The sequence below is a fragment of the Vipera ursinii genome (assembly GCF_947247035.1).
Source record: "Vipera ursinii genome assembly, chromosome: 8".
Taxonomy (NCBI): Eukaryota; Metazoa; Chordata; class Lepidosauria; order Squamata; family Viperidae; genus Vipera; species Vipera ursinii.
This window is the reverse complement of record NC_139519.1, coordinates 25,899,396-25,917,687: the sequence shown is the minus strand read 5'-3', so window position 1 is coordinate 25,917,687 and position 18,292 is coordinate 25,899,396. Positions and strand designations below refer to the sequence as shown.

General features: G+C 54.3%; 3 protein-coding genes and 1 long non-coding RNA gene across 5 annotated transcripts; 3 read left to right on the top strand and 1 right to left on the bottom strand.

The window, feature by feature from the left end:
• Window positions 1-1,262: 1,262 nt before the first annotated feature.
• Window positions 1,263-3,385, bottom strand: LOC310643731. Its single transcript, XR_014493131.1, has 3 exons — window positions 2,999-3,385; window positions 2,439-2,603; window positions 1,263-1,297 (listed from the first exon to the last, which is right to left on the bottom strand). It is a non-coding gene; the product is annotated as an uncharacterized lncRNA (long non-coding RNA).
• A 2-nt stretch (window positions 3,386-3,387) lies between these two features.
• LOC310644132 (uncharacterized protein) lies at window positions 3,388-4,710 on the top strand (the record flags this gene model as incomplete). The annotated part of the gene is made up of 3 exons (XM_083368903.1): window positions 3,388-3,417; window positions 3,461-3,617; window positions 3,763-4,710. The coding sequence occupies 3 exons, from the start codon at window positions 3,388-3,390 to the stop codon at window positions 4,686-4,688; spliced, it is 1,113 nt and encodes a 370-aa protein (XP_083225029.1). The 3' UTR covers window positions 4,689-4,710.
• A 1,576-nt stretch (window positions 4,711-6,286) lies between these two features.
• On the top strand, window positions 6,287-11,141 carry ZPR1 (ZPR1 zinc finger). Of its 2 annotated transcripts, XM_083368132.1 has the most exons (14): window positions 6,287-6,439; window positions 6,552-6,713; window positions 6,834-6,924; window positions 7,508-7,578; window positions 8,116-8,202; window positions 8,299-8,421; window positions 8,557-8,610; window positions 8,719-8,785; window positions 8,987-9,057; window positions 9,145-9,234; window positions 9,331-9,441; window positions 9,719-9,805; window positions 9,909-9,974; window positions 10,537-11,141. In XM_083368132.1, exons 1-14 carry the CDS (start codon window positions 6,317-6,319, stop codon window positions 10,669-10,671), a joined length of 1,338 nt encoding a protein of 445 aa, XP_083224258.1. In that variant the 5' UTR covers window positions 6,287-6,316; the 3' UTR covers window positions 10,672-11,141. The 2 variants fall into 2 exon arrangements, with proteins under 2 accessions (XP_083224258.1, XP_083224259.1); XM_083368133.1 differs by lacking the exon at window positions 6,552-6,713.
• A 714-nt stretch (window positions 11,142-11,855) lies between these two features.
• Window positions 11,856-18,037, top strand: BUD13 (BUD13 homolog). The gene is made up of 11 exons (XM_083368909.1): window positions 11,856-11,983; window positions 12,354-12,456; window positions 12,749-12,833; window positions 13,439-13,496; window positions 14,275-14,552; window positions 14,691-15,028; window positions 15,191-15,299; window positions 15,676-15,814; window positions 16,072-16,256; window positions 16,673-16,754; window positions 17,248-18,037. Exons 1-11 carry the CDS (start codon window positions 11,865-11,867, stop codon window positions 17,339-17,341), a joined length of 1,590 nt encoding a protein of 529 aa, XP_083225035.1. The 5' UTR covers window positions 11,856-11,864; the 3' UTR covers window positions 17,342-18,037.
• The last annotated feature ends 255 nt before the right edge of the window (window positions 18,038-18,292 follow it).

Sequence of the window (18,292 nt, the reverse complement as noted above, 5' to 3'; positions counted from 1 at the left end):
GGGGACACTTTGGAAATCAGGGTGCAAAAACATGGGATCCAAACCTATCCAGCTAGCATAGGCCTCTGGAGGGAGACTGTCATCTTGGAGTGGGGGGGGGGATCAGCTCAGATTGAGGGGGGGGGGGTCAGTGCAAAGCCAGGGTCTCTTCTGATGCCCAGGATGGCTTCCCAAAAGAAGCCAGAGGGTCCACTCTTTTCTCGGCCTTGGGTCTTTCCCGGCGAGGGCAGTCGTGGCTCCTGGCCAGGATTCTGTTGAAGGCTGCTTCTGTTCACAGGTTCTTCATGGCTCCCACACCATCCAGTACACTCCAGCAACCTGTGGCCTCTCAGCACCAGCGGGATCATCTTTGAACCCTCTGCGCTGTTGCTGGCCGCTGCCCCTTCATCCTGCACAACAGCCCTGCCTCGCCTTGGACTGTAACCTCCAGATAAGGCAGCCAGGCCAGCCAGAGGTCACTTAAACAAACTAGCTTTATTTCTACACCCCAGGAGAGGCCTTCAAATCCACACAACATGTGTGTCTGTGCTGCCTGTTTCACTCAAGGTGGAGGGGGCACCCTGCACGTGCTCAGAGGCAAGAGCAGAGGGGCACTTTCAGTCTCTAGACCTGATCTCTGTCCAGTTTCAAGAAGCACCACCCAAGAGATCCCCTTTGGTTAGTGGTCTGCTTTGACAGACAAATGCAATATTGATTCTCTTGGACTCTGTGTCAGGATGCTGTTGAGGCCCAGACTTTGACAAGGGTAGCAAGTGGCCAAAACGTTGGCATCACGGTTGTGGACCTGGCACGCAGAACCTGGGTGGAAGCTTGCAAAGACAAGCCTCCATCTCAGCAAAGCCAGACGGGAACAGGTGGGAAGAGAACAAGGCATCTGGGAGGATTTTGGAAGGCCAGCTTTTGATAGCCTGCGTGGCCTCTTCTGCCTTCATCCTGACCTGGAAGAGAGCCAATTTATTATGTCCCCACCCAGGACTTTCTCGCATTCCATTGGAAAGAATTACTAGCACCATTTGGCTGGCAAGATTTGGGAGTGAAAATTTTAACCTACTGAAAATGGGGTGCATTGGGGCCCCAAATGGTTAAAACAGCCAGACCTTCTGCTTATGCGATATTCATGCTGGCCAGAAAACCTCACATAATAATTTGCACAAGTGTTCAAAAGAATCTTTCGTTGATTGTGTAGGCACCATAAAGGACACCGTCTCTGGAGGAAGCCTTCACCCACTTCGATTTTTCTGGGGTGGCTGTCATCGGATTGTGTTGTGTTCTGTAAACTGGAAGGGTCTTTTTCCCTCTGCCAAAGAGAGACAGTGCAAAAGAGGAAGGTTTCTGATCTAAAGACGTAATCCCTTTGGTTCTGGCCAAATTCTAGCTGTGTTGCCCTAGAGCTCCCGGCAGCTTTGCACGGCAGACCCAGAGTGTGTCCAGTCCTGATTTGGGGGCTCTTCACACCTGACAAAAGCTCACTTTGAAAGATGGCGTCTAATCTGTGCTAATCCACAGACTAATGAGCCACCGAGCCAAGTTCACAGAACGTGCCATGGCCGGTGGATCACAGTTCTATGGGTTGTGTAAACAGAGTCCCATGATGAATCTGAAAGGCATCAAATCTGAAAAGGGAAACAACGCAACTGACATGGGGTGGGGGTCTCACTTTGTATTCATGTGTGCTGGACCCCAAGTGGCTCCCGCCAGACACAAAGCCATCCAATGTCCTGGAAGGTGAGCCTCCCAGGGTCCCTTTGGCTTCTCTGGGCAGAGGCTGCTCGCTCCGAAGGCTCTGCTGGACCTCCTGCCTCCCCCTCCTGGGCCCCTCTTGGCGGGGGGGGGGGCCTTGGAATTCCTTCACCTACTCTGGACTCTCCCTTTCCTGCCACCTGCTGGCCAGAGCCCCCCAATGAAGTTGTGATTTTCCCCTCTTCCACGGAAGGTGATGGGGCACTAGTGCACCAAATGCCCGTGGATTCAGCTGGTGGGAGTGGGATGTTGTAGTTTGGAAGCCTTGAGTGCAGGCAGGATGACATCCCGGGATGACTCTTTACCTCCATGCTGAAGCTAAGGAAAGCCAGCCCACCAGACCTTGGCCAGAGGGCCCGGACCTCCCAGCTGCAGCCCGGCCAGGAGCCTGACGTGTCTTCCCAGAGGGACCGCAGGAGGCTCGGGAGAGCCACATAATCTCTTTTGCTAATGCAAATAGGGGTGGGCAGAGGGGTGTGTGAAAATGGCTCAGATTATCCATTCCCACTGAAGATTCCTGGCCTGCCCCCCCCCCCGGCAGAAGGGCCTCCAGGTCTGGGTTTCAGGAGAGATTCCTGTTGAGCAACCTTCTCCCCTACCAGGTTGCTCCCATTCCTGACCGCTTCTTTTATCGTTATTGTAATATTATTACATTTATTATCACTGCAAGAATTTTGCTCATTTCCTGCTCTCCCCACCTTAGACCTGGCCAGGGATGTGCTGTCTTCTCCCTGCTGGCAGAGGCTGGGGCACTGTGCAAGAACTCTCCTGTGGAGCTGCAGATAACCAGCAACCTTGTGGCCATGCAGGCCTCCACGTCACATTCCTGCTAAAGTCCAAGAGCTCAAGGAGGTGTCATCAGCCTGCGTGGATACAAGAAGATACCGTCCCCAAGAATATAAATACAGAGACGCTCCACAGGCAGAGCAGCAGAGCAGAAGAAGCCTCTCCTGCAGAAGGTGAGCCCTGGCTGCAAATGGAGGCCGAGGGGGATGGGTGGGCTTGGGCTTCTTTGTGGGAATGGGCAGCCCTGGGCGCTTTGTTGGGCAAGAAGTGGGCTGGGCGAGGCTGCTGTTGCCTTTGCCTCACGCCAGCTTGAGAGGCATCCCTGCTATGGGCTCTGGTTCCCCCCTGGGGGGAAGCTCCTGGCTCCCTTTGCCTTGGCCTGGGGGAGCCCAAAACCCTTGTTGAGGTGATGCCGCAGGACTGGAGCCAAGGCAGAGTCCCGGGACAAAGGGCTGCCGTGAGGAGGGGTCACCTCTGCCTCTTCTCCACAGGTCTGTTCCTGACAGGGCTTTGTGTGCCATTTCCTGCCATCCGCCATGTCTCTGAAGGCAGCTGCTTTCCTCCTCGGACTCTTGGTTGCCACCACAGGTATCAGGATCTCGTCATCTCCATCTTTTAATTGCAAACAGCCTTAGTTCCTCCACCCTTCCTCGGGCTTTGTGTTTCTGCTAATTGGCTGCCTCCAGGAGGCAGGGAGAGGTTGGGTTGAAGACATCCAGAGGTGCTGTCTGGCTCAGATCTGCAGACAAGAGATGGGGGTGCTGCAGAAAAAAGGCGTCCTTGGCTTCACCCCTCATCCAGAGTGGCTGGGGTGTGGGGGACAGAGGTAGGAAATGGCCGGCAGCCGCCCCTGTGAGGGGCATGGCTGGAAAGGCGGCCTCAAGCGGCCAGGCAAGGGTCTCTAGTCCCCTGCACAGGCCTGGCTGGCCCAGAGAGGAGGCCCTCGGGACTGACTTTTCTCTCCTCGTTCCCTGCAGGGGCCCAAGACAGCCCCACCCCCCAACAACTTACTGACCTGGTCTGGCAGTTCTTCACCCAGCTGAGCAGCAATGCCGAGGAGAGCCTGAGACAGGCCCAGCAGTCGGACATCAGCAAGCAGTTCACGTGAGTTGCCAATAAAGCCTAGGCTTAACGCCATTTCGGAGCAGCCAGCGGGTTCTCCGGCACTAAGAGGAGGGGAGGCCCACCTGTGGAGGTGCGGCTGCAGTAGGAAAGGATCAGGCGAAAAGGGATGAGACGTGATCTCCCTCCCATCTTCTCCCAGGATGCTGGTCCAGGACAACCTCCAGGCCATGAACACCTACTCCGAGCAAATGCAGGAAAAGGTGGCCCTGCACATCACACAGCTGCTGGCCCAGCTCAGCGAAGAAGGGGAGAAGATAAAAGAGAGGATCAGGATAGAGCTGGAGCAGCTGCAGACAGATATCCGTCCCTTCTCAGTGGATGTCCAGAACCAGGTGACCACGATTGCTCAGAACCTGAAAGTCCAGCTGGCCTCCCACGCCAAGGAGCTGCAAGCAACGACGGACACCCTGGCCACCCAGATCAGCCAGCAACTGGCATCCCTTGTGCAAGAGCTGCAGGAGAACGTGGGGGACCCAGCCACCCTCTCCCCCTACGTCCAGAGGCTTCAGCAGACCGTCAACCAGCAGGCGGAAGACATCAAGGTGCAGCTGGGCCATTTTCCTGCGGAGGTGAAGGCCAAGGTGGACCAGGCGGTGGAGGAGCTGCACAAGCGCCTCTCCCCCTACGCCCAGACCACGCCGGAGCAGCTGAGGCGGCAGCTGGAAGAGCTCTCCTTCCGGGTGGCGAGGAGCGCAGAGGCCCTGCGGGACAAGATCCAGGAAGAAGCTGAGCGGCTGCAGGGACAGCTCAACGGGCTTCTGCAGGGAGACCTGGTGTCCCGCCTGGACAGCCTGAAGGAAGATGCTGGGCGGCAGATAGAGGCGTTTCGCCAGCAAGTGGGGTCCTTCGGGGACAGCTTCAACCAGCTGGTGGTGGGAAAAGTGCAGCAGCTGGGCCGGAGGTTGCAAGACCCTGCCAGCGGAGCGGAGGACCACCTGAGCTTCTTGGAGAAGGAAGTCAGGGAGCAGATCGAGGCCTTCACGGACAGCCTCCGGGAGACCCAGGAGCGCCTCCTTCTCGCACCGGAGGAAGCGTGAGAGAGGGGAGCCCTGCAGCTCTTCCAGGAGACCCCAAGACTTTGTGCTTGAAATAAAAGAACTCCTCAGTCACCCTCCAGGCTCTGTCTCTTGCGAGGGAGGGGGAGCCAGGAGGGCAAGCAGGAAGGAGCGCTGGGGGAAGGGGCTCTCCATCAGGTTTTATTTATTCCTCAACTGCACAGGGCTGCCTGTCCCATGCAAAAATGACTCTAGGTGGCACACACAATAAAACATTATAAAATATTAATAAAACATTTGAAAACAGGCTGAGAAAAGCAGCAGAGCTAAATAACGGCAGCCCAAGGGCACAACCACATGGCGGCAGCCCAATCTGCGGGCAACCAGGTCGCAGGTGGCTATGGGCAGAGACCCCCCACCCAGGAAGGGGCACCAAGGTCCCACCGTGGGTCGTGCGTGTGCCGCCCCCCCACCCCCCCGGACGGCAGCGGCCTCGAACCGGTGGGCTTGCCCGAGGGGGCTTCCCATTGCCCGGCCCTTTCCCAGCGGGCATCTCCCCTGGACCCCCGCCTCTCTCGCTGGCTTCCCGCCTTGCATCAGGGATCACACGAAGGGCCCGTGCTGGTTGATAAGGCCTTGGAAAGCCCCCAGCTGGAAAGCTGCACCCGGTTTTGGTCACCGGGTTATAAAAAAGATGCTGAGACTCTGGAAGGAGGGCAGGGCAGAGCCACAAAGAGGGTCGGGGGGGGGACTGACACATACGAAGGATGGCTGCAGGAATTGGGGGTGTCCGGTTTAAGGAAGAGAAGGACCGGGGGGGGGGGGTGACCCCAGAGCAGCCTTCCAATATCTCGGGGGCCGCCACAAAGGAGGGGTGTCAGGACCCACCCCAAACCACGTCTTAGGAAGACAAAACTCTTGGAGCCAAATCTTAGTCCAAAAGAAATCTTTACTACGACATGCTTGGTTGTAGGAATACAAGACAGGACTTAATATTGTTCCACAAACTAAACCCTTATAAAGAGTTCCCGGTTCAACCCCATTTGGTGAGTCCCCCATCATTTACCTCGTATCATCCCTCTCGTGGGAAAAAGGAACTTAGGACCTTTTCCGTTTATTGCTCTCTTCCCCGACCCAAGCCAGATGCTCCTAGCCTAACCCCCCCTTTCCTTCCCCCAGTTCAAAAGGCTTCTCTTTTCCTCTGAAATGCCTAATACAGGCTCAATACACGTCCGTCCCCCCCTCCTCGGGAGACGGCCGGATCCACGGAAGAACGTTTTAAAGATGCCTTTACGAATATGGCACAAATGGATCCTGAGAAGGGGGGGTGTCGGCCTGGTCTCCGAGCGCCCGGGGGCTCGGCGGGAGCGACGGGGGAAAAGCAAGCAAGCAGTGGAGCAACCTAGGGCGGCGCAGGAGCGGCTGGACACCGGAGGCTGCGTCGCTGCAGGGCTCGGGCGGGGGCTGGACTAGACGACCTCCGGGGCCCCCTTTCCCGCTCCGCGCAGGAGCCCCCGGGCGACCCCGGCACGCGGGGAGGGGGGGAGGGGGGCGCCCGCGGGCCGCCTCTTGACGCTCGCCACCAGGGCGGCGGGCGCGCGAGTGACGTCACCGGGCTCCGCGTGCTCCTTGCGCCGGAAGCGGAAGAGGGCGCGGGGGGTCCGGGCGGCATGGCGGCGGGGGGCCGGGAGCCGGCGGGGGCGTCCGCGGGGCTCTTCCCTCCGCTGAGCGCCGACGACGAAGGGCAGCTGCCGACCGAGCTGGAGTCGCTGTGCATGCGCTGCTTCCGCCAGGTGCGGGCCGGCGCTGCCCGGGGGTCCCGGAGGGGTCCCGGAGGGGTCCCGCCTGCCGCGCGGGGCAGCCCGGCCGGGCCTCAGCCTCTCCCTCCCTCCCTCTCTCCCGCAGGGCGTGACGCGGCTGCTGCTGACCCGCGTCCCTTTCTTCCGGGAGGTCATCGTGGGCTCCTTCGCCTGCGGTAGCTGCGGCTGGAGCAACGCGGAGGCCCAGTCGGCCGGGCGCATCCAGGCGCGGGGGGTGCGCTACGCGCTGGCCGTGAGGAGCCGGCAGGTGGGCTCGCTGCGGGGGCCACGCCCTGGCCACGCCCCCGGCTCCCAAAGGGGGGGTCCTCCCGGGGCTGGGTGGTCCTGGGGCAGAGCCGCCTCTGCTGACCCCCTTCTTCCTCTCCAGGACCTGAACAGGACCGTGGTGAAGACGGAGGGTGCCACCGCCAGGGTGCCGGAGCTGGACTTTGAAATCCCGGCTTTCTCTCAGAAGGGAGGTGGGTGCCAGGCCCTCTTCTGGCCTGCCTTGGGGCAGGGGGACGCAGAGAGGGGTCCCCTGCACCTCCCTGCTTTCCTGGAGGGGAGGGGGAGTGCCGGGCAGGGCACACCTGCCAGGGGGCTCCGCTGCAGGGCGATTCCCGTAAGCAGCTAGCTTTCTTTGGGTCCGAGGAGGGGAGCATTGGCTCCTTTGCAAGCTGCGTTCCTTTTTGGCTCTAAGGTACTGCGGCTTTAATCTGTGTGGCTACGCTGAGGCCATCTGCTGCCCTTTCTCCAGGCCAATTGGAATTAGGGCATGGGGGGGTGGGGGGAGCTTGGGGTTAGACAAGGGCGAGAGCGCCTGGTGCGTGAGTTGCCATCTTTTGAGGGACAGAAGCTGCAGCCTTTCCTTCTTTCCGACCATTGGTTTCCTCCAGAGGTTCTGGTGGTTGGCAGGATGCCATATTATTAGTTTGTGTGAACCAGCCTGTTTTTTGTTTTTGAATAGTTAGGATAGTTATTTTTTCTGGGTGGAAGAAATTTGTGATTGTCTGGAAGCATGGAGTAATTGTGGCAGTGTTTTCCCCCTTTCCCTCCGATCAGTTCTTACAACCCTGGAAGGGATCCTTGACAGAGCCATAGCAGCACTGGAGCAGGAGCAGCCCCAGCGCAGAGTAAGCTGCTTGAAAGAATCTGGGAAGGGTTAGGGGGGGTGCTTCCGTCACACGGGGCAACATTCTAGCTTGGCATTTGGCTGTGTTAATTGCAGACAGGCTTCCTGGCATCCGGGGGAAAAAACACCTGGTGGCTGTTCTAGTTAGATCTCTGTTCATTAGTAAATTATTGGGGTTTGAAGCCCCCCTCGGGAAGTGAAACAGGACAGGATTGTCATCTGCCTGTTTTCACATGGCTGGCTGCAATGCTGACAGCTTCACCTGGGAGGAATTCCAAGGAGTTTGTGGCACCCTTAAATAATTCACAATGAAAGTGCTTGTGTACCATGGCCTGCTTTGTCTTAATTTGGTGGGTACAGTACGTAGTCAGTCCAGAAAATGCACAAGCCATGGAGTTTTGACTGGTGGTTTAGGGTTCTTACTGCAGAGGAGCCTTTCTAGAGGAACAGTCCCAGCTTGGACTCTCGAAGCTCCTGTGTCTTTGTGTGCTGCTTTCACTGGGAAGTCAAGTCAGTGGTTTCTATTTTTGGGCCATAGAAAATGGACACTGAAGTGGCAGGAAAGATTGACGAATTCATCTCTAAGTTGAGAGGCCTGAAGGAAATGGAGTCAGCTTTCACTTTTGTAAGTTACCGTGCGGTGCTGAGAGGAGCTTCTGCCTGCAGGCATTGTTAATCCTGGCAAAAGAGTAATTTTGGTGGCACCTCTTTTCCCCTCCAGATTCTCGATGATCCTTCAGGAAACAGCTTTGTGGAGAACCCTCACGCTCCACAGAAGGATGATGCTCTAGAGGTCACCCATTACAGGAGGACAGCCCAGCAAGCAGCTCTGCTTGGAATAGAGGTAACGGAGAGGGCTTGGAAAGGTCTTGCGTGGGTGCAGCCCCACGCCGTTCCTGTGGCCTCTGAACTCTGTTGCAAGCCCTGACGGCCTGCATGCCGAACCCTTGTGGACCCCTCTGTTTCCTCCCCCCTCCAGGAAGAGGGCTTGGAGGAGGATACCGCTGATTCTGCAGATGATCTGAGGAACGAGGTGAGAGGGTGGTGAAGGGGCTGGCAGTTGGGTGGCTGAGTCCCCCTTTGGACCGGCCCCTGTCCGGTCAGGAGCAGAGACGCCTCAGTGTGGCTTCTCTCCCACCAGGTACTGCAGTTCAGCACCAACTGTCCTGAATGCAACGCTCCCTCAAGCACAAACATGAAGCTGGTGCGTATCCTTTGAGACGCTGCTTGCCTGCATGCAGTGGCCCTGTGACGGGGCCCCGGTGTGGGCACTGGCTCCTGGAGGGCAGAAGGAGCTGAGCGGGCTCCTCCTCTGCTGCCAAGCGAGGCCTGGGGTGTAGAGCAAGAGGGCTGGGGAGTGAGGCTGCTACGTCTGCGCGGTGGAGTTTTTCTTTACTGCTTCTCCTCAGAGATTCCCCATTTCAAGGAAGTCATCCTCATGGCTACAAACTGCGATGCCTGTGGGCACAGAACAAACGAGGTCAGTCTTTTTCTTCTGGAAAGCGAGTCACCAAGGGCTCTACTCCCCGTTACTGCTTGACACCCCCTCCCCCCTTTATTGCCTTAGGTGAAATCCGGGGGAGGTATTGAGCCTTTGGGTACCAAGATAACCCTTCATGTGATGGGCCCTGAAGACATGACAAGGGATGTCTTAAAGGTGACGCTCTTTTCCATCAGTTCTGACATTTGCACTTTTTGTAAACAGCTGCAGCCGGTCTCTCCCAGAAATAAACAAAGTTCTCTCTTTTTGCAGTCAGAAACGTGCATGATACAGATCCCAGAGCTGGAGTTTGAGTTAGGAATGGGAGGTCTGGGTGGAAAATTCACCACTCTTGAAGGGTTGCTGAAGGACATCCAGGCTCTGGTGAGTGAGCGATAACTCAAGGCCTCTCCTGTATTACCACATTTCTTAAAACGAGGGAACTGGAGATCAGCTGGAACAGCGGTGAGCGTGAAAACCTTGACCTTGGGCTGAGCTGCTCCTGCCTCTTGACGTCTGGCATCTGGACAGAAGGCAGAGAACTGACAGCCGGGTCTCCAAGGGTGATTTTGGGAGGGGATGCCTTAGGGTGGTCTGGGGGAGTGGGACTTGGAGGCGTTCTCCCCGCGTTGGGCCTAATCCTGAGCCGTGTCTCCCGCAGGTGGAGAAGAACCCTTTCACTCTGGGGGACGGCTCTTGCCCTGAGAAGGCAGACAAGCTGCGCGCCTTTGGCAGGAAGCTCCAGCAGGTAGGCCACCTTTGCATCCCACTCGCAGCCTCAGGTGCAGGAGGGAGGGTGAGCCCTGCATCTGGTCGGATGGCGAGAGTTTTCCCTTTTCTTTTTCTGCCAGATTGTAGACGGGCAGATGAGGGTACATCTGGTTCTGGATGATCCTGCAGGAAACAGTTACCTTCAGGTAATGCAAATTGATGCAGATAACACGGGAGGAAGAGGGAAAGGACCATCAGTTTTAGAAGAATTATTGGGTATTCTGTTCAAAAATGCAACTGTTTTGTTTTTCCTGTAATGGCTCAATGAAGGGCAAACATACCGTATGTTTATACCTGGCTGAGGGGCTTCCAGGCATCCTCTGTTATGGAATGTCCCTGTGGGCAAGACGTAGGAGGCTGTAAAGTCTACCCTCTCTGGCCTTCATTGTTGAACTGCCGGGTTACGAGAGTCACTTTTATTGTTCTGGCATCTTTGGATATGCCAGCAGGGCAGTTTGGCCAATGTTGCGTTGGGGAAGGCTGACCTCGGTGTTTCCAGGGAAGGTGCACGAAGGGGGTGTTGTGCATATTTTTAATAATGGTGTAGGTGATTCTTAGCACTTTTGATTTTGGCTTTTTATAAACCCCAATCCTGTTCCTAAAAGGAATCTTACTGGATTTGGACAAAAGATTGCAAACCCCAGGGATTTATTGTACACAGCCTGCTGCCTCGTAGTCTTGTCTGACGCAGCCCCTTTGCACTTCCAGAATCTCTATGCTCCTGAAGAAGACCCGGAGTTGCGTGTGGAGCGATACGAGCGGCGCTTCGAACACAATGAGGAGCTGGGCCTGAATGACATGAGAACAGAGGGCTACCAGGCAGATTTGTCTTCCCCTCAGTAGCCAAGTTGACATGCAAGGCACCGTGTGGAAAGTACTAGACTGTTGGGTTTCAGGCTTTTGTCGACTGCTTTTCTTTCGCAAGAAGTAGCTTGTTGTCAAGATTGACTCTGCTTAACTGGACTCTATTAAAACTGAAGTTGGGAAGTCGGTATCCTTGTCTTAAAGTGAAGCTGAAGGGTGACTTCTTGCTTCCTGCTCCTTTCCTGGGGAAATCTTGAGCCCAAGGGGGCAATTACATGACCCTTCTCTTTCAGAATTTGCAAGCTGCCCTTGTACTATCAATAACCATGCTGATAATTTCCTCCAACTCTCCTGCTGCTGCGAGTGATGGATTCGGGGGTTATAGCGACCGGGAGCCCAGCAACACAAGAGGTTGGCAATGTCCTGGCTTGGCCTTTCTGCAGAGATTCTGGGCCCTTAACAAAGTGAAAACTGGAATAAAGAAAATTATGCCTAATCAATAAGCAAAATCTCTCCGATGCTAATCTGTGATCCTTCAGAACCCAAGGCCCGGGAACGATCGATGGAGAGCGTACCCCCCGTAGCGAATCATCCTCCAGGTTGCCCTTCCCGAGCAACTTAAGAGGATGTGGGCGAACCCCTAAGCTGACTCTGGTTCATGGCATAGATGAAAGGTTTCAAGCAAAGCAGCACATGTTTGGATCGCTAAAACAGTTTGGAGTTCAGTGGTCACCATGGTGTGAGGGCTACTGCTTTCTGGGGCTGCGCTGCAGGTCTGGCTTGTATTCTTTGCTCCCTGTACAAGAAGGCGAGGTGCCATAAAGGTGGTGGTAGCTTCAAAGCAGGGAAAATTGGAACCGGCCCCTCTGGGGCAGAGATGGGCTAGGAAGCAGGGCCTGGGGAGGGGCAGCGGGGGAGCTGCGTTTCAGGTTCTCCTGGCATCTTGAGAGGCAGACTGAGCTCTGCTGCAGAGGGCATCTTGCCAACTCGCTGGCAACAACGGTCACAATTAAGCCTGTCCGCCGCTCTGGATGGGCCACTCGCAACAGTCCAATTAACCTCGCAGCCCGGGGAAACGAGAGCGCCGGCTCCCCGGATGCGGAGGGTGTCGGTGGTAGCCACAGGCGCCGCCAGGGGGCGACCTCGTGCGCCGGAGGCGACCAGAGGGGCCGTTTCCTCCGAGGCCTCGCTCGACGGTTGCCCTCCTTCTGCTTCCGGGTCTCTAAGGGAAGATGGCGGCGGCCTCCAGCCTCTCAAAGGCCGAGTACTTGCGGCGGCGCTACCTGGAGGGCGGCCATGCCGAGGCGGACAAGAAGCGGCGGCGGAAGAAGAGGGCGGCGGCGGCCGGCCGGTGAGTGATTTCGGCCTTGCGGGCCTCCGTTCTTCCCGGGCGCCCCCCTGCGCGGGCCTGGACCGGCCGCTGCTTCGCGTCCCGCGAGGCCGGCGGGCTTCTCCCTGCGCGTGGGGATCCCGGTGGGGCGCGTGGGCGCCGCGAGGAAGCGAGAAGCCCGGGGGGGGTCGGTCTCCCTGGGCCGCTTGGCCGCCTCCCTCAAGGGGCAGCCGGGGCCGTCTGGAGGCAGGCTCCGGCGGGAGTCCCTTTGGTTGAGCTGCGAGGATCCGGCCGGGCCCTTCTCCTCCCGCGAAGGTTCCTGCTTGCGAGGGCGGCGCGCTTGGGAACCAGGCTGAACCGGCGCTGAAGGCGCTCTTTCTCCCGCCCGCAGGATGCGCATCGTGGACGACGACGACGTGAGCTGGAAGAGCCGGCCTGCCGAGGAGGGGGAGGGCGAGGAGGAGGAGGAGGGGGACGAGAGCGACCGGCCAGTGGTGAGTAGTGAGGCGGCCGGAGCCTCGCCCGTTGCCTGCAGTGCGAGCGGTTACAACTCGGGCTCGTGTCAAACCAAAGCTGTCAGACAAGCAGCACCCGTCGAGTGGAAACGGCTTAACTGGTTGTTGCAGGATCCAGTCTGGCTAGGAGGTCACCGGGACCAGAGATTTTGCCTTCCGAGCTTTTGGACTCCTTCTGGGGCCGATCCTCAGGGAATTGTGTAACCGGTTCTTTGGTAGGAGGGCTTTTAGCTGTGCAGAAAAACAGGCCTGTCTTATCTGTTGTTTCCAGGTGGCTGAATTTATCGATGAACGGCCGGATGAAGTTAAATGGATGGAAGCTTTCCGAGCAAGTAACAAATGGAAGTTATTAGGAGGTTAGCAGTTTGGAGCTTCTCTGAGAGAATGGTTTAATTGTGCGTGAGATACTTAAGCCGGACTGACTGCATGTACCCTCTACTAATTCAGGCTTTGAGCAAAGGTTATGCTGGCTGAAAAGATGCTTTAAAAGGTGAAAGCTGGAACGGTTTGGAAGAGAATTGTAGAACAGAATAAGCACTACTGAATGTGTAGTTCTTTTACATCTGAAGGAAGAAAATTATGTGCTTGTAGAATTAATTTCCTATGTCTAGCCTTGTATGAGGTATTTAACACAGTCTCTTGTTTGCTTCCCTGATAAGAAGATGCGGTTTGTTGAAAGTGGGATTTTTTTCTCTGTAGGATATTTAGAAGGTCCAAAAGTGGGAAGGTAGATATTGCCTAAGTTCCACATGTTACTTTCCTTTGAAAAACCATTTTTTTTTAGACCAACTTTCTTCAGAAACAAATTTGGTGCCCTCCAGCTCTCCAGGGCTTTGCTTGCTGTTTAGGAATTCTGTAGGTTGTAATTTCCACATTTTGGGAAACAGCCAGATGGAGACAGACAATTGTGGATCTTACGGATGCCTTGTACATTAAGAATGTTTTATGTTTGTTTTTAAAGATCAGAATGAAGAGCCACAGTTATTTGGACATTCTATGACAACTACATCAATAAGCAGGTGAGATGTGGGAATGTTAGCTGAGTAGCTAACAGCCTAATTTTTCTGGCTTTGTCTGTTGCTTGTATTAATAAAGGAGAATATTTGTAGCTCAGGGTTGACATGCTTGTATTTCTTGGATTGTTTTACAATATTTGGGGTAAAGCTTTACCACATCAATTGCATTTACGTCTGATTGGAGGCCTTTTATTTAGTGCAAAAGCTGTTATTTCAGACAGTTTGTGGGGGGAATAAATGGGAGCGGCACTTTTTAAAGACACAGCTGCTGGACTTCCACACTATCCAATCCATTGATTTAGTGAAGTTTCCAAAACAAAAATCCACTAGGAATGAGCTTCCTGTTTCCTATGCTTTATTTATTTTAAATTTATTTAATATTATTATTTGTAGTTGTTTTCAGGATTTCTTTGGAAGTGTTTAGTAGGGGATGTCAAGCAACATTCATGTAGAGATTGGACTGCCTTTTATTAAGAATGCTTTAATTTGGATTTCTGCAGTGGGCATGTTTTGAGTTCTCGGACCTCAATGGCCCCTTCAATTTTAATTTTGTGGTTCTTGGGATTTTGGCTTAGGAGGAAAAACTTGTGTTGCTTGATGTTATATGCTACTGCCAGATTGCTGAATAAGCCAGAGAGTTCTTGGATCAGGAGAATTTTTCCTTCTTCAGTACCCAGGCAAAGACCAAAAATAAATAAAACTGTATCTTGCAACACAATACTCATTGAAACTTGGTGTATTTGTAAGAAACTTAGATTGTTTTTTCTGTTATCTCACTCAGTTCAGAAACCTCCAGAACAAACGAAAAAAAGCATTTGTTGGACCAGTCCCCACCTAGGAGGGCCCATCATGCCCAGCCTGATCTGTCCCCTAAAAGAGTGCTTTCAGCAAGGGGCACAAATCGTGTCAAAGGCTCAAGTGGAAGCCAACGTGAATTGTTCTTAGACGAGCGCTCTGCGGGCCAGAAGTATAAGGCGGCGGCAGCTGCTGCTGCTGAGGTGTCCTCGCCTTGCAAGAAAGCATCTTGTGCTGAGGGAGATTTGCTGCTGCCGGCCAGCAGTGAGTAATCCTGTGCCAAACTACCTCACATAGTGTGGGGTGTGAGATGTCCGAACTCCTCAATGAAACCTTGGCCACCATTGGCCATCTTTGGTGATGCATTCTGAAAATGTCTCTTTTTCTTCACGGTTTTTCCAGGCAACTTGCAGCCTCAGCCAACAGCAGCATTGCCGAGGAAGCGGCAAAGACATGATTCTGAATCCAGTTCTGGTTCTTCTCCAACAGGGGGGAGAGCTCAAGCCCCCTCAGATTCAGACCTTTCGCCACCACGGGCCACTGGCCGACCAGGCACACAACGACCAAATTATCCTTCCGATCTCTCCCCTCCTAGAAGGAATCGGCACAAATCTTCAGATTCGGACTTATCTCCTCCCCGAAGAGGAACAGAAGCAAAAAAGAAAGGCCGCAGGTCCAGGAGCCCCTCCACTGTCCTGCCACGTCATCAGGCCTTGGAGTCCAATGGGAGCGGCCAGAGGGTGAGGCTTTGGCTTCCAGCACTTGAGATGTGCTGCGGGGCCCACTTGGGGGGGAGAGAGCCTTGCTCCAGCTGAGGCTGCCGAGAGGCAATAGGCTGTTCCATGAATGAATGATTTGTGGGACGTGCCTCTCACGCTGATTCCGGCTTGTGTCTTCCTCAGATGCTGTCAGGGGGCAAAGCTGGCTTGGTATCAGCTGATCTGCTGAGAAGGGAGCAGCAGGAATTTAAGAAGCAGGCTGGCAGCAGCAACAATAGCAGACATCTGGAGGGTAAGAATCTTTTCTACAGATCCTGATTGTGTGGCATATCCATAGTGCAGGCCTGGCTTCTGCCCAGCTTCTTCCAGGCAGAATCTGGTCCAGGTGGCCAGTTTGTTGGATGTTCAGGGCAGCAGATGGACTGACTAGATACTTCCACATTGTGTTCCCATTATGAAATCTTGCTGCTCCTTTCTTGGGATTCTGTGGGGGATCAAGTGTTGCCAATTAAATCTGTTCCTATCCCTCTTCTCTTTTCCCATTGTGGTTTTGCTCTTGCTACAAGAATCTGTGGTGGAAGAAAATGAGGGACAGACACCTCCACCTGGAAGCTTCCTTAACTGTGTGGTTGCTTTTGAATCTTCTGCTATACCCGTTTCCCCTTCAGATGAATCTCGGCACGCGAAGACGGTTTTCCGGGATGAGTTGGGCCGTAAGAGGGACCTGAAACAGGAGCGGCTAGAGCAGCGCAAGAGAGCCGAAGAGACGTCTGAGCGAGACGAGCAGTACGCCAAGTGGGGGAGAGGGTAAGTTTCTGCCCTCCAGCATGGGGGCCCTGGGAAAAAGGCCTTAAGGGCTTTCCGGCCAGTGTTGGCTTCCGGCAGGAGAGCCGGTTGTAGAATCTCAAGGTGAGGTTTTTGCAAGGGCCTCCACTTAGCTGTCCTTTGGTGGAGGGCCTGAAGGGCGACTTGAGGCTTCCTGTATGTCAGTGTGCTCTCTTACTAAGCTGCGGCATCGGTTTTGAGAGGAGCGGCGTTCCATGTGTCGCCTGTGTCTTTTCCAGCCTGGCACAGAGCAGGCAGCAGCAGCAAAAGGTAGAGGATGCAGTGAAGGAAATGCAGAAGCCGTTGGCGAGGTACATCGATGACCAGGACTTGGATCAGATGCTGCGGGAGCAGGAGCGAGAAGGAGACCCGATGGCCGACTTCATGAGGAAGAAGAAGGCCAAGGAGAGGCCGGGCACCAAAGGTCAGCACTTGCAGCCTCAGTCTGGCAACCGGGCGGGATTTGGAGGAGGGGAAACTATCATAAGGAGCAGCCAGCATAGAAATAGTGACCGAAAGGTTTTCGGGAAGAAGGTCTGGGTGTATCAGTGGGAAATCCCTTTCAAGGGAATGGGTGGCAGACGTCTAAAAGAGGCAGATGCAGAAAAAGACATTGGTTAATTTAATCACATTTTTTGCTCCCTGGTTGGTTTTTCTAGCTTGTCGCAGTGATGTCTGCCTCTTGCATACTCTGCAAGTCACTGCTTCTTTATAGGCATCTAATATTATCAGTAAACCATCTCTAATACTTCTTGTATCTTGGGCCTGTGCTAAAATGGCTGATTTCTTTAAGGGGGGAAAAATGAGTATCCATTGTTTGTTTCCTCTGTTTTCCTCCAGAAAAGCCAAAGTATAATGGGCCAGCACCCCCACTGAACAGGTTTAACATCTGGCCAGGCTATCGCTGGGACGGAGTAGATAGGTAAGTCGCTCTTTCTGGGAGTGGCAAGAATGGGTACCACTCAGTTCTGTGTACCAAAGACCAGTAGGAAGGATCCAGGCCTCTGCTGGCAGTGTTGACCTATGGCTACAGGTTTGTTTCTTAAGGTACAGCCTTGCCTTAACCTTAATCCTAACCCTGGAAGCACTGGCTGTACATAAACAGGGAGCAAATCCTTCGCTCACTAGCACTGATGATGTTATCTACTTGGGCAATAAAATGTCTGCAAGCAAACCACCAAGGACTCCATAATACAGCCTCACATTCCTTTGATCTTTCCTCCAGGAGCCCAAGAGGCAGTAGGTCCTCTAGAAGGGCCCCTCTAGGTGGGAGTTGCCTTCCTTTCCCCCTGTATTAAATTTGGTACTGGAAGGTGCTGATGCTGTCACACAAGCCATCTAGTTCCCCCCAAAGCTGTGCATCACCCAGAGCTGATGATGCTCCCATCTGGCAGTGTTGCCTTTTGCTTCTGCAGGTCCAATGGCTTTGAGAAGAAGCGCTTTGCGAGAATAGCAAGTAAAAAAGCGACACAGGAACTCGCTTACAAGTGGAGCGTGGAGGACATGTGAGCACCCGGGCCAAACTGGGACAAAGATTTTTAAAGGCTCCTGCAGAAGCAAGGATACTTCCTACCCACCAGAGTTCACCACCTGGAATCCGCAGGAGAACCCCTGTGCCCAGCGCAGCTTAATAGGAGCCCTGGAACACGGAGGGTGTTGGAAGGAGTCCTGTGAGCTGTTGGAAGGGAGAGTCCTGGAAGGTTGATCCAGCCGAGAGGCAGAACTCGCAGGGTCATTGCCTCTTGTCCCAATTGCCAGGTATTTTGGGGAGGGAGAGGCACAGAGAAGACCCCAGTGCTCCGGGTCTCCTTGGATATGTTGCTCCCACTGAATAGTTCGATTGTGGGGCTTTCCTGGTGTGAAGCATCACCCTTTCGCTCTCTTGGGAACGTGTAGGGCATCCCTGGAGCAGGGAATCATTGAGCTCTCCTTAAAGGACTTGCTGGAATGATGAAATTTGGCTGTCATCTCCTTTTTGGCCAAACCAGAAGAGGTCGGTTGGGAAACCAACTTGCAGTTCTCTATTCTCACTGCTTCTGTAGCGTAAATCCGGGAGGCTGTTCTGGGGATCCCTGCAAGCTACAGAGAAGCGCCAGGACGTTTATAGAGAAAGCAGGCTCTGCAGAGGGGCACGGCTCTTCACAGATGTTCAGTACTTGCTGCAATTTAAGTGTACAGTTTGTAAACAACAGGTTTTTTTCCTAATTCTGCGCCTGTGTTCTCGTTACTACTGTGTTGGTAGCAGGAAATGAAGGAAACGGGCTCTGTTGACTTGTGTGTTTAGGATACATTTTTCTTTCTGTGTGAATGGAAGCAGCTGTCAGACCCCAAAACCCCTCGCCTATTCTCTTTTGTCTTCCATTCTTTTGGGGCCTGCCATTCTGTTGGGAGAGGTTTTTTTGTTTGCAGATGAACAAACTTGAGAGAACTTCCTAGTCAACATGTGACATGTTCCCGTTG

Bases quoted from the DNA above. Each gene is read 5' to 3' on its own strand.
- ZPR1 (XM_083368132.1), top strand. From the start codon at position 6,317: ATGGCGGCGGGGGGCCGGGAGCCGGCGGGGGCGTCCGCGGGGCTCTTC. The intron at 7,579-8,115 runs GTAAGCTGCTTG...TTTGGGCCATAG, and splicing joins AGGAGCAGCCCCAGCGCAGA to AAAATGGACACTGAAGTGGC. The intron at 8,611-8,718 runs GTGAGAGGGTGG...CTCTCCCACCAG, and splicing joins CAGATGATCTGAGGAACGAG to GTACTGCAGTTCAGCACCAA.
- BUD13 (XM_083368909.1), top strand. From the start codon at position 11,865: ATGGCGGCGGCCTCCAGCCTCTCAAAGGCCGAGTACTTGCGGCGGCGC. The intron at 15,815-16,071 runs GTAAGTTTCTGC...TGTCTTTTCCAG, and splicing joins TACGCCAAGTGGGGGAGAGG to CCTGGCACAGAGCAGGCAGC. The intron at 16,755-17,247 runs GTAAGTCGCTCT...TTGCTTCTGCAG, and splicing joins CGCTGGGACGGAGTAGATAG to GTCCAATGGCTTTGAGAAGA.